Source organism: Pteropus medius, unplaced genomic scaffold (assembly GCF_902729225.1).
Source record: "Pteropus medius unplaced genomic scaffold, Ma_sr-lr_union100, whole genome shotgun sequence".
In the NCBI taxonomy this organism is placed as follows: domain Eukaryota; kingdom Metazoa; phylum Chordata; class Mammalia; order Chiroptera; family Pteropodidae; genus Pteropus; species Pteropus medius.
Window position 1 is genome coordinate 11,688,167 of NW_024340692.1, and position 21,486 is coordinate 11,709,652.

The 21,486-nt window shown below is 34.6% G+C and overlaps 1 protein-coding gene across 5 annotated transcripts in view; it reads right to left on the reverse strand.

Annotated features, from left to right (window-relative positions):
* The window catches only part of RIC1 (RIC1 partner of RAB6A GEF complex), an 89,911-nt gene that overhangs the window by 6,672 nt on the left and 61,753 nt on the right, over positions 1 to 21,486 (reverse strand). For 4 of the 5 annotated variants that reach the window (XM_039881595.1, XM_039881634.1, XM_039881662.1 and 1 more), the window contains exons 8-22: positions 21,014 to 21,102; positions 18,399 to 18,543; positions 17,687 to 17,735; positions 15,961 to 16,113; positions 14,077 to 14,280; positions 9,167 to 9,205; positions 8,713 to 8,823; positions 7,837 to 7,926; positions 7,024 to 7,184; positions 5,968 to 6,106; positions 5,484 to 5,594; positions 4,296 to 5,024; positions 2,593 to 2,751; positions 2,368 to 2,504; positions 799 to 1,085 (exon numbers count right to left, since the gene is read on the reverse strand). In XM_039881595.1, the coding sequence (XP_039737529.1) occupies positions 799 to 1,085; positions 2,368 to 2,504; positions 2,593 to 2,751; positions 4,296 to 5,024; positions 5,484 to 5,594; positions 5,968 to 6,106; positions 7,024 to 7,184; positions 7,837 to 7,926; positions 8,713 to 8,823; positions 9,167 to 9,205; positions 14,077 to 14,280; positions 15,961 to 16,113; positions 17,687 to 17,735; positions 18,399 to 18,543; positions 21,014 to 21,102 (2,603 nt within the window). The remainder of the gene's footprint in view (positions 1 to 798; positions 1,086 to 2,367; positions 2,505 to 2,592; positions 2,752 to 4,295; positions 5,025 to 5,483; positions 5,595 to 5,967; positions 6,107 to 7,023; positions 7,185 to 7,836; positions 7,927 to 8,712; positions 8,824 to 9,166; positions 9,206 to 14,076; positions 14,281 to 15,960; positions 16,114 to 17,686; positions 17,736 to 18,398; positions 18,544 to 21,013; positions 21,103 to 21,486) is intronic. The other variant, XM_039881745.1, reaches the window with a different exon arrangement.

The following is a 21,486-nucleotide window of genomic DNA, read 5'->3' on the forward strand; positions in this document are numbered from 1 at the left end:
AAGGTAGGTCCAAAAACAAAGGAAAAAAATGGGAATCAAGATGCACACTGCCATTTCTAATTCAGTTCTTTCAGCTCCTTTCTCCCTACTCCCCCCAAACTAAAAGTTCAAAGTCAATTACTGTCCTACACTGCATCATCCACCCATAAACCAAGGATATGGGGTTGTAACTATGTAATATATAATGCCACCTACCAGTCATCTTATATATCTTACTAGAACTAGGCAAAATTTTATTCTATTCATCTTTTAAGTGATTCTCCTTGGTTCTTAAAATGACATGAAGTTTCCAAATGTTAAAAGGCTTTTGTTTGAATTTTCTTAATAATTAGAATAGTCTTCTTTAAAAGACCTGAACTAAAAAACTTAATCTTTTAATTTTTCTTTCATCAAAATGCTGTTTCACTTTATCCTCTTTTAGTTTAGAAAATGGGCTCTCAAAGATGCATTTTTACTATTTTTTCTGGAATGAGTCCTGTCAGGTAAGTGACAATTTTGCTTATTTTGAGGTCCATGACTAACCAATTCCAAAACTTCCCACAATAAGTGTGGTAGCGTCTATATTCAGCCACTTTTCAACTTGCTGACAGAATCTAAGATAACAAGAGGTAGATTTATAAATTAGACTTCAAGGTTACAAGTCTTCAAGACATAGATTTTACTTTATTTACACCCTTGGATCAAATGGTGGATGATCCAACTGATGAACAAAAACTTCTCTGAATAACAACCAACAACAAAATGTCTAAATACTAAAATATAATTCTCCTTGTACTAGTGACACAAAATTTGCATTACCTGTTCGAAATTTTCCATTCTTGAAAGGAGAACTAATAGAAGAGGCTGGGATGATGGGAAGTGGCCACAGGAAATCTCTGTGGAGTCTCTTCAGGGCTATCACAAAGTTGTCTACCCGGGCAGCTCGGGTACGTTCCTTGCAGAGCCAACTAATTAGTTCGAAGCCCAGCTGGGCTGCAAAGCAGCCGAGGTCTTTTAGCCGAACTTCTTCTAAGAGACGCCGAGCATGTCTCCAGAGCATCATGTCAATATACATGTTCTCTGCACAATCGCTGTCTTTACTCCATCTATAAGTGGGAACACAAGAAAGCTACAGAAAAATCTTTACTGGAAGATTTCACATAACTTTATACATTAGCTTTGATAAAAGTAACAAGGTAAGAGATCCAAGATCTAATTCTGACCGAAGAGAAAGATAAAAGTATCAGGTTTTCTCCTCCATGTGATACCATGACCTACTGAACAATATCTGGGACACAGCGAACTCTTGAAACATGTTTGTAGAATGAGTACATGAACAGGAAAGAATGTGAGACAGACAAAGCCAAACCAGGAAGAGGGTGGTGACTGCTTGAAGAAAAGAAAGGGAGCAAATAAATGCTATATTTCAAAAGACCAATGAAAAGAGGGAAGGAGAGCAGATCAAAGAAACCAAGGAGAGAGAAGAAATATGAAATGAGGTCACTCAATGTGAGTTACATAGAAACGTAAGAATAAAACTGATTTACATATGTAAATGCTTAGAACTTGCCTGGCACACAAGTGAACGCTTAGTATGTATAGCCAGTCTTTAAATTTAGGGTATGGCTGAGAAGCTAATGTTTGTCTGGCAATTGTTTATAGTCCTCCATATTGCATTTTACTTATATATAGCCCATGACTGTGTGTATATTGCAAGTGAGGGTGATATTACTGGCTATGATAAGAAAAAGCAATCAAACATCACAATAAAAATGTTGAGAAAGCTCTCACTATGTGCCAGGCACTGCAGAAACAATACAAACAGAATATAATAGGATTAGGAAGAGAGAAACCAAGAGCCAAGAACATGCAACGCAAGAAGGGATACAAGGACTTCACGAACCAGAGGAAATCCTAAATATGTTATAACATTCAGTGAGTTCATAGTTAACCTCTCAGGAGACAATAACCCAACTATGGGTGATGCAGGTTTCAGTCTCCAAGATACATTTCCTCTTTACTCTCCCATTGTTTAATGACATCTCCAATAAAAAGAGTCACAGGAGAGTCAAGTACATGAGGACTAAATTTTATTTTTTGGTCAAGAAGTATAGTGGGAAAGAAGGATAAAACAGTTGACCATAAGAAGGCTTTTGGATTATCTGCAGCTTTATTTATTTTCCTTTTTATACTATTAGAGGTAATTGAAAGTTAATTGCATTCAGATCAGGTACATCAAGACCTACTCTAGTACAAGGGGCAGTAACTGTAAACAGTAATGAAGTTAACTTTGGAAGAAGAAAAAAAGGGAAGACTTTTGTGTGCTAAGCCTTTTGGGAATGGAAAGGTAAGTGCAATCAGATCAAGCAGTAACAGCATTTCTTTTACCTTTTTCCAGAAGGACCAGATGGCATACTTAGTGTTTTCTGTAAGCTAAATTTACTAGCAGGAACATTTTCAGCTGACTGGGATAAACTGATGCTTCGATTCCTGAAGAACTCAAATCCACCACTTGAACTGGGTTCCTAAGATAATATACATTGTGCGGTACAGTTAGAGAAAGATGCCACATAGGTGTATGGCCCAGAGAAGCTATGCAATTTTGCAACTCACCTGAGCTGTAGGTGTGGATGGAGGTGTCTCAGATTCGCCAGAGCCAATGGCTTTCAGAAATCGAATCATGTGCCGACATAAGTCCCACTTGCCTTGTTCCAGGGCTGTGTTGAACAGAAGGGTGGCATGTTGCCTGCTTACTGCTGGGACTTCCATATTCTACAAAACCAAGGAAGACAAGCATTCCTTTTATAGTGCAAATGATTTGGGAAGATATGAGCAATTCTTTTATCTCCACAGTTCCCTAAACCCAGAAAACAAATGCTGCTGCAACACTGTAGGGGACAGTTAGTTTAATAGTAAAATTAAAAGGAGCATTGAAAAATACCATACAAGAAAAAGTGAAGCAACTACTCTGCTGGTGTAATATAAATTACGATTTATTGAACTCACTACATGCCAGATACCTTATGTAAACCTTACATACATTCTTTCATTTCTCCTAGTGATACTACAAAATAGGTATATCATTCCTATTCTACAAATGAGGAAACCGAGTTAAGTAACTTGAAGATCAGGAGAAAAGCAAGAATATAAATCTAAGTTTGCCTGGCTATAAAAGAGCTCAGGTCTGTCTCCTGTGACAGTTTTCAGAGGATGTGACTTAAAAAAATTCTTTGCTTTGGGCAATAGTATGTAGTACTGCTACACAATCAGCATCCAAAATAATTATTTCACAACTTAACCTTACTACCTACCTTGACCTTCATGGAAAGGCACCTAATACTCAAGTTTAACTGTAATTATCTGATAAGCCATAGCAATTTCGGAATTTTGATAGAGAAAATTCCAATTCCATTGCTTGGGAGATCACTGAAAGTCTAAGGAGTGACCTAAAACAACAAATGGTTGCATTAATTTCTTTCTATTTTTATGATTCTGTGGCTTTTAAGACTAACCAAGGAATCACAGAATCTCAGGGCCATCCAGCCTCTGCTTGACTATCTCCTCTGGTTTCAATTAGTTGTCATAAAGCAAATAAGTCGACAGGAAATTTGCTTTAAGCAAGAGTTTCAAACGAGGTTTATGGTTAGCTTTTTACATCAATGAAAACAGCTTTGCAGTAATTTGAAAGAACCTTAAAAGTGTAGCCTATTAAATCCATATCAGACTGATAAGAACAAACTATCAAATATATAATGAAGCAAATTTTCAGCAGTCTCAAAGAACCCATTGTTTTGAGAAACACCACTATGAGGGAGGATAATTACTGTGGCAGGCCAGAGTTGTCTTAGCTCACTACAGGGGGCCCAACAGGAGGTGCTCTGCTTTGACCTATGTTCTAATCAGAGTCCCTTCATCAATTGCACACTCTAAGGGAACACTGTTGGGGGCTCAGACAAATCCAGTATTATTCAAGCTAATTCTTTATTGTTTCCTATGTAATATTTCAATAATCTTATGTAATACATTTCTTCAGTATTATTCAAAATACTGTTAACTCATTAATCTATTTCAGGCCTATTTATGGACAAACAGGATGAAAAAAAAACCTTGCAATGTTACTTCATGATAGTCAAAGAAATTTTCTGCCATCATCTGATAAGACTGAGTTCTTTAAAAGGAAAGATAAAAACTGAACAGAAAACTGGACTGTATAAATTCCTTATACACAATCACACTGCCAAAACAGGGCTTTTTTTTTTGCCTAAGTTTAAGCTCATTAATTCCTGGACCTTTATAAGATGAGAGCTCTTACCTACCTGTAAGATAATAAGGTAAGAGGCAGCTGTGTCCAAATCCTGAGCCATCAAACATTCCTCAAACAAGTCCTTGGGGTTTCCAACGGCTGCAAAAAGGTAGTTCCACAGGGCATATTCGGTCTTCCTGGCACAATGAACAACTGTCTGCAGGAAGAGGGGGAACTCGGTGATAAATTTTGCCACAGTGGGAAGCAGAGGGTCGGGAATGGGCTCCCGTGAGGTAGCTTCTTCTTCCAGCACTTCATGGAGCATGAGCTCCAGCACATGAGGAAAGTAAGGTAATGTGGAACAGGACTGGGCTAAAAGCAAAGCTTGCTCCCCAAGGTTCCTGACCAGGAGCTGACGTAGAATGTGGTGGAGGTAGATCTGAGAGGTTCTCTCCACAACACAGAAAGGGAAGAGCATCTCCAGCTGTTCCCTAGCACTGTTCCGAGTGTACAAAGAATCATAAAGTAAAGTGTCATTGACAGCACCAAGGACTAAAGCGTCTTCAAACAGAACAGCCAGAGGGTAAATATTGATGTGGAAAGGCAGCATAATCCGCTGGGACAAGAAGGAATGGGGCTTGCGGTGATCCCTAGGGAAGAGAGGGAGCCAAACTTTCATCCCTGCACCTCCACAACTCAGCCAGAGGGCCTCCAGAAGGTGACGTTTTTGTTTGTTTGCTCGACACGTTGTCCACACATTTTCAACAGACTGGGCTAGTACAACAGGAGGACAGAATGGCAACTGGAAAAGGAGAGAAGAATCAGTTTTTTCCTAATTTGCAGGTTCCTAAATTCCTAGGTCCTACTTTCCTACATTTTTAAAAATGAGAGTACAACTTTTTAGGAAAATTAGGGTAATCTTTTAGAATTAGAGTTAATAATAATAGTACCTTGGTCTTTCGGAGTATGTGTATTTAAATCTAAAAACAACAAAACTCTATGAACACCAGTTTATCCTATTTTCCCATTAGAATTTGCAAATAATAATGCTTAAGCAATAACATCTGAAGTAGGAAACATTTCATCATCATTTCAGGACCTTATCCTTCCCAAATAATCTTATACTCAGAGGCTTAAGAGTAATTTTACATACTTTTTCAGTTTCCAAATCACAAGACAATATTCTCCTCTTAAATTCTTTTATTCCTTTATCCTAATCCCATACATTCTTGATGTTTTAAATGACTTCCACTTTACTTACAAGTTTCCTTTGGTTACTATCCTTCTCCCGGATCTGAGGGCCTGATCTGTCCCTCTGCATCATGATGAGCTGTCCTGCAAGATTTAGCATAATGCTCTCCGCATCACGAGCCTAAAAGAAAAATAAATTAATTCTAATTTATATGTATGTTTTCAGCATTTCCCCCCCAGTCCCTAAGATGTACAGGTTAAATGACCAACGATATTTACTGAGTGTGTAATATGCACAGCTATTCTATTAGGCTCTATGGGAATACAAGAAGCTTCCTGGCCAGGGTCAGAAAAACTTAACAAATGCAATTAATGGACAATGAAAATGAATGTAAAATTGAAAGCTGAGCTGAATTATCCTGGAAAAACTAAGAGAACTTCAGAAGTTCATAAAAATGAGAGTTCACATCAGTGATATAGGTGGTGTAGCTAGTGGAAGGCTTAAAGGTACTTGATGAAAACTCTAAATCAGAGTTCTGATAACAGAATGGTACCTGCTGTGGCATTTTCAAGGTGATTCCATTCTCTGTACTCACTGATGTCAGAGTGACAGATACTACCAGGAAAGGGTGAGGAATGTAGCGTGACATGGAGACTTCCTGAAGAACCTGAATACCAGCAGTAGTATTTGGACTACAAAAAAGAAAAAGAAACTCACACACCTCAACAACAACGCTAACAAGTTTTTCCCCCCTGCTACTAATACTACTAGATATCATGCTTGTGGAGGACTATTGTTCCTTCCTTCCCAAGGACTTCAAGCAGCAGACTGACAAAGTTAAGGCATCCAAAAAACACATATGGAGATGAGGGAGAAAGAAAGGGAATAAGATGTAGAAGGGAAGAAAAAACTCGGGAAGAAGCTTTGAGAATAGCTTAGTTGGTTGAGAAAGGACATAAGTTCTATCTGAGGCTAGTAAGATTTCTTAATTTTTATCTTTACATTACTCCTCAATTACTAAGCTAGTTAGGCAAATACACATTTCGTGGCTGTTTAAAAAGAGAAACAAACAAAAGACATCTGAGCAAATAAAACTCAAGAGGCATGGTCTAAATGCTGCAAGCCAACCAGATGCCAAGAATATAGGCAACATATGACAATAAGACTGCTGGTTTTTCCTGCCCTAGACTACAGCCATTTAGCTCAGGAAGATATGAGTATACTAAGCACATGCTTCCTAAGGCCTTAAAGCTATGGAACTCCTTTAACTTTACCCAAATATCTAGAACACTAGGGTAGTTACTAACTACTTGTTTTCAAGGTTGTTAAAAAACTGGTTTACCCCATCCCAGATTACGTTTTTCAAATGAACAGTAAGATTAGCTAAAGAAGTTAGTGCAGGCTTATTTATTTACTTACTTATTTTGGTAGCTAAAAAATAACTACTATATGAATATCACTAATTAAAATTCCTTGTTTTTTTTTTTAACTCCTAAAACAAAGGAAACTAAATATAAAATTTGAGTCAACTGTTTTAAGAAAATGAAAACTACAGAGGAAACATGTTACATAGGAGCAGAAAGTTACTTGTCACATGCTATATACTTACCCATCAGATTTTCTTTCAATACTGTAAAGGCATATTGAACAGTCTGCTCTAAATACTATTACCATGTCTCGGAAGACACTAAGCAGTAATGTTTCTGCTTGTGCTTTGGTGACATGAGCAAAGGCATTGTCCAGATTAGACGTTCGCAAGTAAACTCTCAGCTGTAAAAAACAAAAATGAAGAAAGCTATAATAGATGACTAAATCCATGCTGTTCACATGCTGTTTTTTTAATCTGATTTTTTTTTTAAGTAAGAGGAGTTAAAAGAGTAATCTGAGCATTAATAATAAATGGATAATGTTTATATTTTGACAGGGAAGGCTCATTTTACAAATAATAAAAAGATGAAGTGATCAAAACTCTGAATGTACTATTATGAGATACTCCTTTCAGATCTGGCTATTTAGACCTGATTTGAAGAGACCAGCAGTTTCTCAAAATATAAACATAAAAATCAATAAATTAATAAATCTCTAAGGACAGCCACCCTTATAAACTTCTGTGCTCTTAACTATTTTATTTTTTACTATTTACAAACTTTATAGAAAATGTCTACAGCTAAAAATCCTTAGACAAGGTTATTTAGAAGTCCTGATTATTCCTCGAAAATCTCTTTAAAATTAATCCCTTTAAAATTTTTTTAGAAGTAGTAACCGGAAAGGAAAATCTCATTAACTAAAAATGCCAAATTCTTGATTGAAAAAAAAACAAAAAGTTCTGCCTATTTTCCAATAAAGTATTTTTATATAAAACCATATAGTGCCTAATATCTTTAAAATATAAGAATCTGTTATTTTTGAGAGAAAAACTTACCTCTTCTTGACGATCATTTATGTTATAACATGCAAGGACAATAAAATCTTTCCACCAGGCTAAGCCACCTGTCACAATCATATTTTGCTCCTTAAAAGAAAATTTCAAAGAAAATTATGTTGCCAGAAATTACAATAAGTAATATACTTATAAGATATTCCTAAGCAGACAACAAAAGCTCAAATTATTTTTGCTCTATTCTCTATCCCCCCAATTAAGCATTATTTTGGGCCTTTATTAGTGATGATTCATATCCTATTTTGAAAAAAAAATAAACATTTACATAAGACAGAAAATACATTATTTAAAAATAATTGAGTATCATGTAGCATCATTATTCCCACATTCAAAAGACTCTGGTTTAATTTCTGGCTTTATCATTTATCAGCTGCTTGACACTGAATTTTAGTTTCTCTTATAAATGGTAACAACAGTGCCCTTACTGAGTAGTTACGCAGATCAATGAGGTAATATATATGAAAGCCCCTTAAAGTGCTTGGTACATAGTAGGCACCCATTAAGTGTTCATTTCCTTCTCTTTTTCTCCTATTTGATTTGTGCAAAATCCAACTGCATAGGTTTGTATGCTATTCAAATATTTATATCACACACAGACAAGGAGGGAAATGATCTAAAATTTTGTGGAAATTTATCCTGATCTGGTGAATTCAACCTGGAATGTAAAGGCTCAAGTTAAAAAATTACAGTGTTTGATCTTAAAGAGAATGAAAAGCAAATCAACTATCACAATACCCTTCATCAAGTATCAAGCACTAATATTTTTTCATAAGTAAACAGTGGCTTACATTATAGTTATTTCACATTGTAGTTTTCTTATACTTTGAGAAATCAATTTTTAATTTCAAAAAGACTAACCTGGGTAATGTTTCCAAAAAGTTTCCATTTTTTGGTGAGTAAAGAGTAATGTGCAAAACCGAACTTGCCAACCACAGCAATATTCTGTCCAAGCTTATCAATAGCTGAAAACTGATTTAAAAAAAAATTAAGAACTCTTCCTTGCAAACCTATACACTTTATTAGGTATAAAGAGCTTAGTATTGCATCAGGCAAGCAGATTATCGATAAATGTTTCCTAACTGATTTAAATGTATTTAAATTTAAAAAAATTTAAATTTAAATTTAAAAAAATCTGACTATACATGTTACATTTGACCAAATTATAGATGCTATACACTAAACATGTAAAAGGAAAGTATTAAAATTTTACTTTCATCAATGCATCCACTGAAAGGTTCAATTCCCAGAATACCTCTTGTAGCAAATGCTATCCGATGAGAGTTAACACCAACGAAAATAATAAATAACTCACCCGTATAGGCCAATTGCTCTCTAGATAGGTGCTGGAAATCTATAGAAAACAATACATCAGTATGGTAAGACTTCTGAAACGTACTTAAAACATGAGCATCACAATATGAGATTCATTTTCCTAAACAATGTTTGAAGTGTTCCCAAATAATGGGTATTACTAGCAGAGGATACTCAGAATTTATCATTTGTATAGCAGCCAATGTTTCACATCTACTTAATCATTTCATTATAAATTTCATTATAAATTTTCAGACATCAGGCTTTTCTCTTTTTTTCCTCTACACTGTTTCTATTTGTTGTAAATATTGAACACTCAATAAAAACAGAAGATTTTTAGAGAAGCACCCATGAGGGCAGCCAAGAATTATGTAGATAACAAACACAGTTTAGGTTTGCTGATCTGAACTATTCCAAAACAACCTTATATAATAAAATGAGAGCTTCAGCAAGAGTTTTATTTTTGCTTTTTATTAGAAATACTTTTATTATTTTTACATTGTTCTGATTAAAAAAGAAGTATATGCTTATAAAATTTAAACACTATAACAATGTACAAAGTACAAAATGAAGTTCTCCTATTATTTATTGCTCAAGGATAACCACTGTTTAGGCTTTGCTCTACTTCTAAACAAACATCCATATACATGTAAGATTGTATATAAGCTAATATTTTGGTGGTGTTCAATTTATTTATCTATAAAAACTTTTATATATTAGATATTTATCTGCAACATAAGTAGTAAAAATATCTTCTCATGTCTGTCTTACATCTTTGTATATGGTATCCTTGTGTCACTCCAACAAGAATTTTAAACTTACAGAATCCTCTATGAGCTTTCAATGTAGATTAAATAAATTCTAGCTTTACTGAGACTGTAACCTCTCTACTAGCTTACTGATTTAAGTAGTTTTTATGAACACATGGTGAATGTGGGGTGAAAACCGAATGACAGAACAAAGGAAGAATCTTCTATTTCTTGAATAAGAGGACCTTCAATTTATTCAAATTTATTTTCATTTTACTCGAAGAAAAAGTATTACATATTTTTTAAAACGCCAAATTAAAAAGCCAAGTTACTGTAGTCAAATTCAGTTAAGATTGTTGGTGTAATGTGAAGACAAAACACCGAGTAAAAATAATATGCTGAAAATATCTGCATTAACCTTGATAAAATTTATTTATAAAACTATGTGTTAGCCTTCATTTATTATCTAATAAGCCAATCTAAATTCTAAGTGAATTAACAGCTTTTAGTACATTAGGAAATTCTTAACTCCATTTCTGGTTTGTGGAAGCCTACTCTACAGAATTAAAGAACAATGTCAGAATATATGCTTGAAGAATACTTAACTTGTATCTTAACAGACATGATATATTATTCAGATCAATAAAATTCACTATGACAGGTGAAATTAGTTCAGAATAATGGTAATCTGGGGTAATGATCAGGTAGCAAAATAAAAGCTGAAAGTAGTTTCACAGGAGGCTGTAAACAAAATTCTTTTTTTGGATGAATAGTCACTTGAAGAAGGAGGTACCTGGAGTATAACAGACACTAAAAAAAACCCCACCCCCCACCTGCCATCCCCCAAGTCTTGGTGTGTCATAAGTATCTATGAAACATGTGGAGTGGTAAAGTGTGAGGTGGGATCTCACTGCTCAAGTGGATTCCAACATGAAGAGTTTCTAATCATGGGAACCTAAGTTAAATCTTATATGATCACACTCTGATGAGTATCTTCAGGAAAACACGATTTATTCTTTTAACCTCCAAAAGTATATGAGGTGCCACAAATGGCAAATGGTTTATTTTCAAAACACAAAGCTTAAGTTTAAAATGCTTTATTTCTCATGCAGTTCGGTGTCTGAAGATGCTATAAAATGAGAAAAACTTTTATTTTCTCCAGTGGGTCAGCTTTATTGTTTTGTGTCACTTGAACTTTGAGCTCTACCCCTGATACTGAGAACAGGAAATGGCAGAAGTAAGGAAAAAGGCAACTAATGAGTAATGAAGAAACTCAGGTCAGGACTGCATACTCTGGGCACAAAAGTCATACCACACCACTGAGAAACTGAGTGCTAACATAGAATCTCTATCTGTAACATCTTAGGATTCTTCAGTCTTTCAAAGAACCTAATTTTCCCCCTTAAAGTCATTCTGCTAAAATCCTATCTCCTGCCTGGGCTACTTTTGTCTATAACTGGTGAGACTGTGAGAGCCCTGCTCCTAGCAGATTTGATCTACACCAAATTTCACACCTAGTACATTTGATACACACCGCAGGAATGAGAGTAAATCGTTTATAAATAACCTTTAAAATTCTCTCTGTTGACCTCCCTAATGTAGTGCCTGATACATCACAAGTGTTTATCTCCCACATTTTGTGAAGTTTATTCTTTCCAAATAGCAAGATTAACTATAAAACCGACATTTCAGAATACTGGATGATAATGATTTATGCATCTTTCAGAAATAATTTTTCATATTATACAAAATACTAAGTAATCAAGAAGGAACACAGCCTAAGACAAGGGTGTTGTTGTCTTTTTGAAAATATTATTTGTGCTCCATCTGTCAACAAACTACTTTCAAAATTTTTAAGAATTTGTAGCAAGAAAAACTAAATAAAAATAAATAAATAAGCACCATCTCTAACAGAAGCTACTAATCCAGCTTCTGACAAACATGTATTTGTGTTGTTTTAGTTTAAGGAAAGAACATAATTAACATAGAATCTTCTGATTAGGTAACTAACAAATGTAAAGTAAAAGGCTTAAACAAACAAACAAAAATTCAATAGTCTAGATGAGGAACAGACAGAGCAGCAGAATTAGCTGGAGCTCATTTGATGAACTCTAAGCTGTACAAAAAGCATACAAAGTATAAATCACGCAAACAAAGCCACTCTGATGGAGTACATGGACACTTATCCTAGATAAGAGCATACGTTGAAGGGGGAATTAAACAGGCACTCTTATTTCTTCAGGGAATCATTACTAATGGCTAAAAGCCTGAAAGGTAAAACATTACTATTATATGGACACTGTAAACCACCCTACCAAAACATCACTATAACACTGCATTGACTCGTGGCTGGAGTGCCAGCAAAGTATAAGGCAAATCCAAATAAAAACACTGCCAAATAGGCACATACAAGGTTTTAGCTCAAGGTCAATAGCATTTTATATGATTCAACATTTAGTACCTAGGATTTAAAATAAGTTAGACTGTTACTTGAATTTATATTATAGCAAAGATAAGTCTGCCACTACTCTGCTGTGTAACCATGGGCAAGTTGCTAAACTTCCCTGAGCCTCAGTTTCCTCATATATAAAAATCTAGTTGGACTACATGATCTCTAAGGTCTTTCCAGCTCTAAAAATTCAATGAGTCTATTATAACTTAATTGTTTTGGGAGTACAACTCTGGCATCATTTTTATTAATTTTAAGGAAACTGAAAAAAAATTAGGTAAAGCTAAGAGTTAAACAATTTCATCTTTCTGAATATTTTAGCTACCTGAAGAACAGAATGACAAAAGAATCTTGCTAGTACCTACTTTGTCTAAGGTTGTAAAATCAGTTATAGGCTTCTAATATGGGATACTTCATAGAAGGCTAACAATTACAGAATCGCTGAATTTTTGAGCTGGAAGGAAATTCAATTTTTGTTATTGCCTGATGGATTTTTGAGTTCCAGACCTACCTTCTTTGATCCTCTGCTCTACTTGGCTCTCTGGCAACACAGACCTGGCTAGGCAGAACTGGCATTGATGCTAGGTCAGTGTAGAATGAATAGTTCAAAGTATGGGGAAATGAAAATAGTAGAGAAATGGCTATAGGAGAGAAGGGAGCAGTGGAAAATTTTAGTCAAGGAAGTAGCTGATGCAGTTTTATTTAAATATTGTTACTAATTATAAAATGGTATGCACATTGATTTTATGAATTTATTAATGTAATTAAATACATTTTATTTTAGTGTATACCACATGTCAATGTAGGAGATAGTCCTCCTTCAATTTTTCACATTATGACCATTCTTCTGTCTCTCATTATCTCCACTCAGAGTCAACTGAAAGTAACATGGGAGCTGAAGTAAGCTAGTAAGATAAAAGTATAGAATGTAGAAGTATGGCAAAGAATTGTGGAAATAGAAACTGACTAAGACAAAGAGTAGGCTCTGATGCACCTAAGATACTTTGGTACCAAAAGGGGAAAGAAAACACTCGTAACTTTGAAACTTATGTATGAAAGTTTCTTTAAAAAAAACTTCAATTTATTGATATATTTAAATTAATTTTATCTGGTATCAAAATTCAGAATTAATTTCCATGTTAAATGCCAACTGATCAGAATTACTAAAAAAAATACTAGTTTAAAGTTATATCAGAATGAGTAAATAATTTGGAACAAGATTAAGTAACAATAAAATTGTTAATAATTTTCTAGATGGATCACAAGTCTGCAATTTGGGTTTAAAGTCAGGCAATTAACCTCAATGTCCCCATGAGGACCCCAAGTTCAAGCTGCTGTACAGTACTGTTACCTTCCATGAAATTACTACATTTTTTTGCCTATGCAAATCCACAGAGCTAAATTTATACAAAAAGAAAAAGAAAAAGGAAAATAGTTTTGCTCTATAAGAGAGCAAAACATAAACTTCCAATTTTTGAAACTGTTCACTACTAATGGACTTAAAGCAGGAGAGGATATGCTCACCATCAAGTGGAAAGGGAGGAAGGAGAACAAAAAGACAAGAACACAGAAAAGCAGAAAAGAGACATGACAGTCAAAAAATGTTAAACATTTCTCAGTTTTCTAAAGCAACAGAGGAAATATTTATAAATCTGCTCCAGGTGCTATCTTACCAAGGACTAAGTCAATGGTCAATAATAACTGAAGACTTACTTGTACCACATGCCAATGCCGATGTCCAAGTAAAGTGCTTAACCCCTGAGACTCTAAACCACCATCTGCAAAGGAGTTCTTTTCCTGACTGGGCTTATGCTCAGAATGTGCTGAAGAACTCCTGGGATTCTGGGTTTGTGAGGCCTCTCCACAGTTCAAGTACAATCGATCCTCCCCCTGAAGCAACACTTGCTCTTGGTTACTCTAGATGAGGGCAAAAGGAAGCAGAGGGGTAAAGAAAGAAAGCAAATAAAAACAACTCAGTATTGGGTATGGGAAAGTGAGTAATACATCAACTTAGTTTTAGTATAGGAGATGTACCATATATCTCAATGTTGATTTTCCTCACAGACAAGACTACAAAATGATCTCGTGAACTGTTACATTTAGAGGGAACAGGCAATATTTTAATGATTACTTCCCAGGGTAAATAAAATCTTTGTTCAGTCATTTTGTCATACAGATTCCATATTCCCAGGTTTACAACTGTTAAAGCAGTATCTTTTATTACTACTCCAAAATAACCATGCTATGAGATTTTCCATCAGAAAACCGAACATAACTAGTCATTATCTACAGTTTACAAATTAGTTTCACATAAAATACCTCATGAATGGTGGTAAGAAAACATGTCTTGTCAAATAGTGTGTGTATGATCACTCATGTGCCCACATGGCAAGGGAATGGATTGGGAATGGGGATTAATGGATGCTGGAGGATCTTTTATACCATGGGGAGGATGAAGAGTAGCCTAAGTCTGTGGTCTTGGTTCACAACAATTCAATAATCACTTAGTTAATGCTTGATTAGTGCCAAGCACCGTGCCAGGTTCTGAGGATATTTGGACAAATAAGATAGTTTCTACTTTTAGTGATTATGCCCTGATATTCAATTAGAAGGCCAGTGTTCTCAAACTATAGGCAGATTCTTCACTGTTCAAATTAGACATATCAGCACCTCAGCCCCTTACCTTTCCATTGTAGTACAAATGTTGTCTTGACATAAAACTCAAGGGTGCTTTAAAATTATTATTTGGGATGGGGGAAAGGAGAAATACTCTATTCTTATTTTTATATGAATCCTTATTCTTCAACTATAGTAATGAGATTAGAGATTCAAGCTATTTCCACATTCTTTCTCAATGTATTGTAAATTTTAATTGCACCAAATATTAAAAAGTCCATTAGTGGCAGATATTAAGATATACATTCCTAAAATATAACATATACTATTATTACATATTAAGCATGTATAATATTAACATATATTATTACAGGTTGATAAAACATGAGGAACTTACACTATAATTTGGATTGGCAGTGTTTCCCAAAGCAGGTACCTAGGCATATTTTCTTCAAAGAGTTTCTTAAAAATTCATAGTTAAATAAGCTTGGGAAACATTGCTTTTTATATACCAAATCCTAGATTTTCATAATACACATTAGTGTACTAAGGACCTTGGAGTCCTACAATAAAGAAATCTCTACAGCTTTAACTCCTTTATTTCACACTTACATGACAACAGAACTTTTCCTTTCTCTGTGCGACTGCTATAGGTATTTCTCATAAGTAGTACCTGATGGAACATACTTTAGGAAATACTATTCAGATAAAGCCTAAATTTTATTCAAGTTATTCAAGTAAATCCGTAAACAATACTTTCTCTCAAGTTGCTTGTGACCCTATTAAAAAAAAAAAACTTGCTCAGAAATAAAATTTTAGTGTAAATTTAATAGAAATTAAAAAGAAATACAAGAATCATGGAATACATATAAAGATATATGCCAATTTAGGGAGTATACTCAACACATCTGTCATAAGGAAGAGTCTAATATTCTAATAAGCCACTAAAAAAACCACCCAGTTTTAATTAAATAAACTTACCATACAAGGGTTTACGGTGAGTACACTCTTGATAAACTGAAATAGCAGAATTCCAGGCTGTTTACCTATACTGTTGGGGTCAGACTCAATTTCAGTATTTTGAGAACCAAATCCACTGATTACCCATAGGTGATAGCCTTCTGCACCCCAGCTCTTAGAGAGAAGGAGAGGGGAGGATAAGGAAAAGGGGAAAAAAAGTCAAAGCAATAAAAACTTTATTATCCTTTCCAAGCTTCAAATATTCAAATTCTGAAATAACTAATAACACCATTATTGACTTCTGAAGGTTAGAGAAACTATAACAACACAGAAAATCATAACTACATCTACATCTTAGCTATCTCCAGTGTAAACCACCATCACCGCTCTCTACCTAGAATAGTGAAAACACTACAGATCAATCTTAACTCCAAATCCTAAGAAATGCTTACTGCTCTCTGTAACTTCTCCAGTAATTAACTGACTCTCAATACAAAGAAACTCCTTACCAAGGAAGACCCAGGTCAATCCAAAGCTTGACAAAGAAGCACCCAAAATAGATGGGATTTCGTTTAGAGCAAAAAATATTGGATTAGAAGCTGTGAAACTAGAGTTTTCATTCCAGCTTGGCTACCATTTTATAGTATTACTTTGACCAAGCTATTTGTTTTCTCTGGGTATTAAGTTTCTTCCTCTATAAAATGAGATGGTTCAAAAAAAAATTCTCCAGGCCCAGTCAATTTAAATATTCTATAACCATATTCCATAATTTTTTTTTTTTTTGGATTAGCGATGCCCAATCCACAAGGCAAAGAAAACTAATAGGGGAATCCAAGAATTGTTACAGAATTTAACTTTTACTTTCCCATGATAAAAGTTGCACAAGCTAACTTAAATGCTTTTATTTTTAGTTTGTGACTGAAACAGCAACTTAGTGAGGCTGATTACATTGGTTGTTGTTGCATGCCATCCAGAAGCACTGATCAGTAGTTACTTTATTTGCTCAAAAACCTACTTTAAAATACGGAGTTGGGAGAGACAGCAAATAGGGTCCTTGTTGGTGAAAGGTTGGGAACCACCATAACCATGGTAGTTTTAATTCTCTGAGAAACTGAAGATCACAAAATTCCTTCCCCTCTGGAGAACTCATAAGCACTAATTTCACAAAGACAGTAAACAGAGGAGCTACAGAAAGAAAATGCTTTTATGTAAAGACAGGAGTTACACCTCACTGCTTTCTACAGACACTCACGAAAATAGGTAATAAAAATATTGTTATGACAGCAACTATAATTCTCTTGATATACTTCTACAGAAAGCTTAAAAAATGTGCTCAAATAATACACAGTGCATTTCCTCCAGGAATAGAGAGTCAATGAGAGTTTCATACTTTATATTAAAAGGGGTCATGAGAAATGGGTGCTAGTGAGTTGCACAAGAAATAAGGTGTGCTTAGGAAAAACGAGGGCCTGATTTCACTATGGCACTATGTTTACAAAGATGACAGGGGCTTGTAGGACACATCTAAGCAGAAGCAAAATCAAATACTAAAAATTGAACAGCCTTCTGATTAAAAAAAAAAACCCTTTATCAAAGCAAGAACTGCTTTGATAAGAAGCAGTTCTGCTGCTGAGAAGATTCTGCTGAGACTAAAATGGTTTTGTAATTTATCAGACCAACATGAGAAAAAAAAAGAAATATCAAAGTTTTCTACACTATACCAATATTTTATATAGAAAGTACTTACCATAGAGTTGATCTTAAGGGGATCTTTTTTGGTACCATCAGACCTATAACTAAAACAGAATTGAAACTTGAGAGTTTTCTAATTACATATAACATTTAGCTTTAATTTTTAAAAAAATCAACTTGATTTTGTTCTTTCAAAATAGAAACATATTATAATGCATGAAATATGAGACTGCTGGTTAATACTTCTAGGTATAACATTGAGACATAGTCTTCCATAGTCCTAAGTAACTCTGTGAGAGGGTCGTGCAGTTTAGGAATGTGTGTTCATTTTGTTAGGAATAAGGTTCAAAGTGGTATATGAGGTGGGCAGAGATATAAACTCTCTCCTACCAACCCAGTGGGTTAACTTTTATTAACCCAATAAGATAATGTAATTTCCCACTTCCTAAAGCTTACTACTCTTATTAGATAATAAGCTACTTGAAGGTAGAACCATATCTTATTTAGCCTTGAATCTAACATACTATCATATATACAAAAGGAGTTCAATAAATAAATGCATTTTTTATTAATAGTAAGTTTCAAGAAGATGGATGTTTGGAGAATCAATACATTCTGAACAAATTAATTCTGAATCTTACAAATTGTTTTGGGGTACAAGTTAAATAAGGCGAAAGGGTAGCTGAATAACAAGTTTCTCTGTGTGTGTGTATTGTCTAAGAGATAATGGAGTTATTTTTATCTAAAAATTGTCTTTATTGACTCACGCGAAATCTCCTCCAAGCGTACAAATCAGCTGGGCTCCAAATACACTCCATAAAGAAAGGCCTCCATATTCCCAGGTCACTATTACAACACTATTGTCAGGAGACCATCTGACCAATTTAACAGCTCCTGTTTTGTTCCAAATGTCTGTTAAGCAATTGTGAGAAGAGTTAAAAATAAATGATTGCTTCAGAAATACTTATTTTTTACAGTCTGTATTTTTGAGTTGATTAATAAGCAAAAAGGCAAGTCTGCATCAAATAATGAGATGAATCTGGCTCATTTTGGGTTATTTAAAAATAGTAAGGGCATTAGCCTTCATTTGACCTAAGCAGAACAAACTCAGTGCCCAAGTGATTTATAAGAACTGAAAGCTGTTTTGGGCCACTTGAATAACTACAAAAGAGTAGTCTTAAAAGTCTCTGGCTTTGGGGAAATCAATTTCTGTTAAATGGGGGTAAGACCCTGTTTGAATGATTTGGCACTGAATATTAAAGTGCTCTGCAAAGTAGAAGGTGTTTTAGAATGTAAAATATTTTACCATGAACTTCATGCTCTACTGGCAATATCAGAGGGATCCAAGTTAAAATAAACTAAAGTTTAATCTTATATTAGGATTAAGTAAATAAACTCCAGGTTGAATATTCTAGGTGCTCATATTTCTTTTGATAATTATTCTTTCGACCCCACATATAATTATCAAAGGAGAAAATTTCATTGTGTAGTAAAATCCAAGTTTCTTTACTGTAGACTTAAATGAAACATGCCAGCATTTCCAGCAGCAATTTTAAAAAGATTTATAGTATCTTTATCTATGGCCATGCCACCCTGAACAAGATGATAATCTCATGACCTGTGCTATCACAAAGAAAGTTAACTTTGAGTGGTGAACATATGATATACTATTGAGTTGTATACAATGAGATACCACCTCGCACCTGTTAGAATGGCTATCATCAAGACAAGTAATAACAAGTATTGGGGAGGTTGTGGGGAAAAAGGACGCCTCATACATTGCTGGTGGGAATGTAAATTGGTACAACCACTATGGAAAATGGTATGGAGGTTCCTCAAAAAACTAAGAATAGAATTACCATATGGCCCAGCAATCCCTCTGATCTACTCCAAAAGTTTGAAAACATTTATCCATAAAGATATATGCACCCAATGTTCACTGCAGCATTATTCACGGTGGCCAGGACATGGAAATAACTGAAATGCCCCTTGATAGATTGGATATAGAAAATGTGGTACATATATATACCTGTTACATATATAGTATCTGTTGGACACAACGTAAACTATTAGCTCCTGGTGGTTCACAGTTGCAACATTAGGTTGTACTACATTTATTTTGATGTTGTTACATCTTTGTGAAGGTGGGTTTTTAGAAACTGATGTGTAAAAAGTGTGTGAAAATCAATGTGGAACAGGAAATGTGGGTTACTGTACCCAACTGACTCCAAGGTTTGAGAAATTGTGTAGTGTCCAACAGGCATAGACATTCTGTTAGTAAAAAATATTTTTTTCTTTCCACTTATGTGCATTATTTTTTTGAAAATGCTACTGGGTTGCTAGGACATAGATACCTATTAAGTTGTTTAGACCCAGCTACTTAATAAACAGAACCTTTGGTTTTTCTTTTAACATAGGGGTCCGGTGGTAAAATTATGGACACTCTAAGGCCAGAGTCAACCAAGAAATAATGCCAGAGAGAGCTGGCAAAAGACCTTACATGCTATATATGTGGCAGACCTGTTGGTTCATTACTCCAGTATCTATTCCCATCCTTGTTCTCCCTTGCCCACTACTGCCATAAAGGCTTGAAAAGTCTAAGGCAGCTACGTGACATAATTATGGCCAATTAGATGCTAAGTGGAAGACAGCTGGAGCAGGTAGGAGGTGGGAATGCTTGTAAGAAAGCTTTTGCTGTCTTAATTTAAAAAGAAAGATATGATTTGTTTCCTCCTTTTTTCTCAACTCAAATGCAGAAGTAATACTGGACCTCAGAAGGTACCTTGTGACCTTGTGAAGGAAAGGCCAAATGAATGCCAGTAGCAGCTTACCTCTGGATTTCTTGCTTTTTGAGGAAATAAATCCTGTTATACAGTAAGGTGGGTTTTCTGTTAGTTTCAGTCAAAAGCATTTCCAATGACGGACTTTAAACTTAATCTTGTGGACAGGATTCACTAAAGAGTCACTAAGGGGTTCAGAAAGAGACTTGTTTCGTTTACTGTTGTGTATCCAGCATGTAGAAAGTGTCAGCCCTATAGTAAGTACTCAATAAGTACTTGTTGAATGAATAAACTGAACTGGAAGGTATAACATAACAAGCAATGAAATCGGGTAAGAGGCTAGAACAAAGTCCAGATAAGGAATATCGGGGCTAAAAACTAAGTGAGGATAGATAGAACTAAATGAAAGAATTAAAAAAGTATCCCAGGAGCCTTTCTAGCTACACAGAAATCCCTGGATCACATAGAATATTGTTATAATATATATTTTAATAATATTTCACCTATAGCATTCATCATTTAAAAATCAGCGTTCACTACACATAACTATACATTAAAAATGTTGAAAGAAATGTTAAAATAAGGAAAAAAGGAGGACTCACCAGGATATTGTTTTGCTGTTAGCTCTAGTTTATGAGATAGTAGCATAGCTCCAGTGGTATTATCTATTGTATAAACTTGTACAGAACCACTGTGAAAAACAAACTTTTGGTTAAAAAAAAATTCAAATATAAAAAGCATTATTATGGGAACTAGTAAGTTCTGCTGGTAGAAATGTAAACTAGAACAAAATCATTCTGTAAATAATTTGCAATCATCTCATAAATCTGAACAAATGCATATTCTGTAATCTGGCAATTTCACTTCTGGATATATCCCAGCAATATCTTTGTCATGTACAATGTTCATTATAGTACTGTGTATAAGTGCAAAAAAATGGAAACAATCTGAAGTTAGTAATAAGAGAAAGGAAAAATAAACTGTGGTATATTCATATAGTAATATAACATGTTGCACTGAAATGAAATATAGTCACATGCATTAAAATGTGTGTGTATAAAATCTGTTTCTAAAG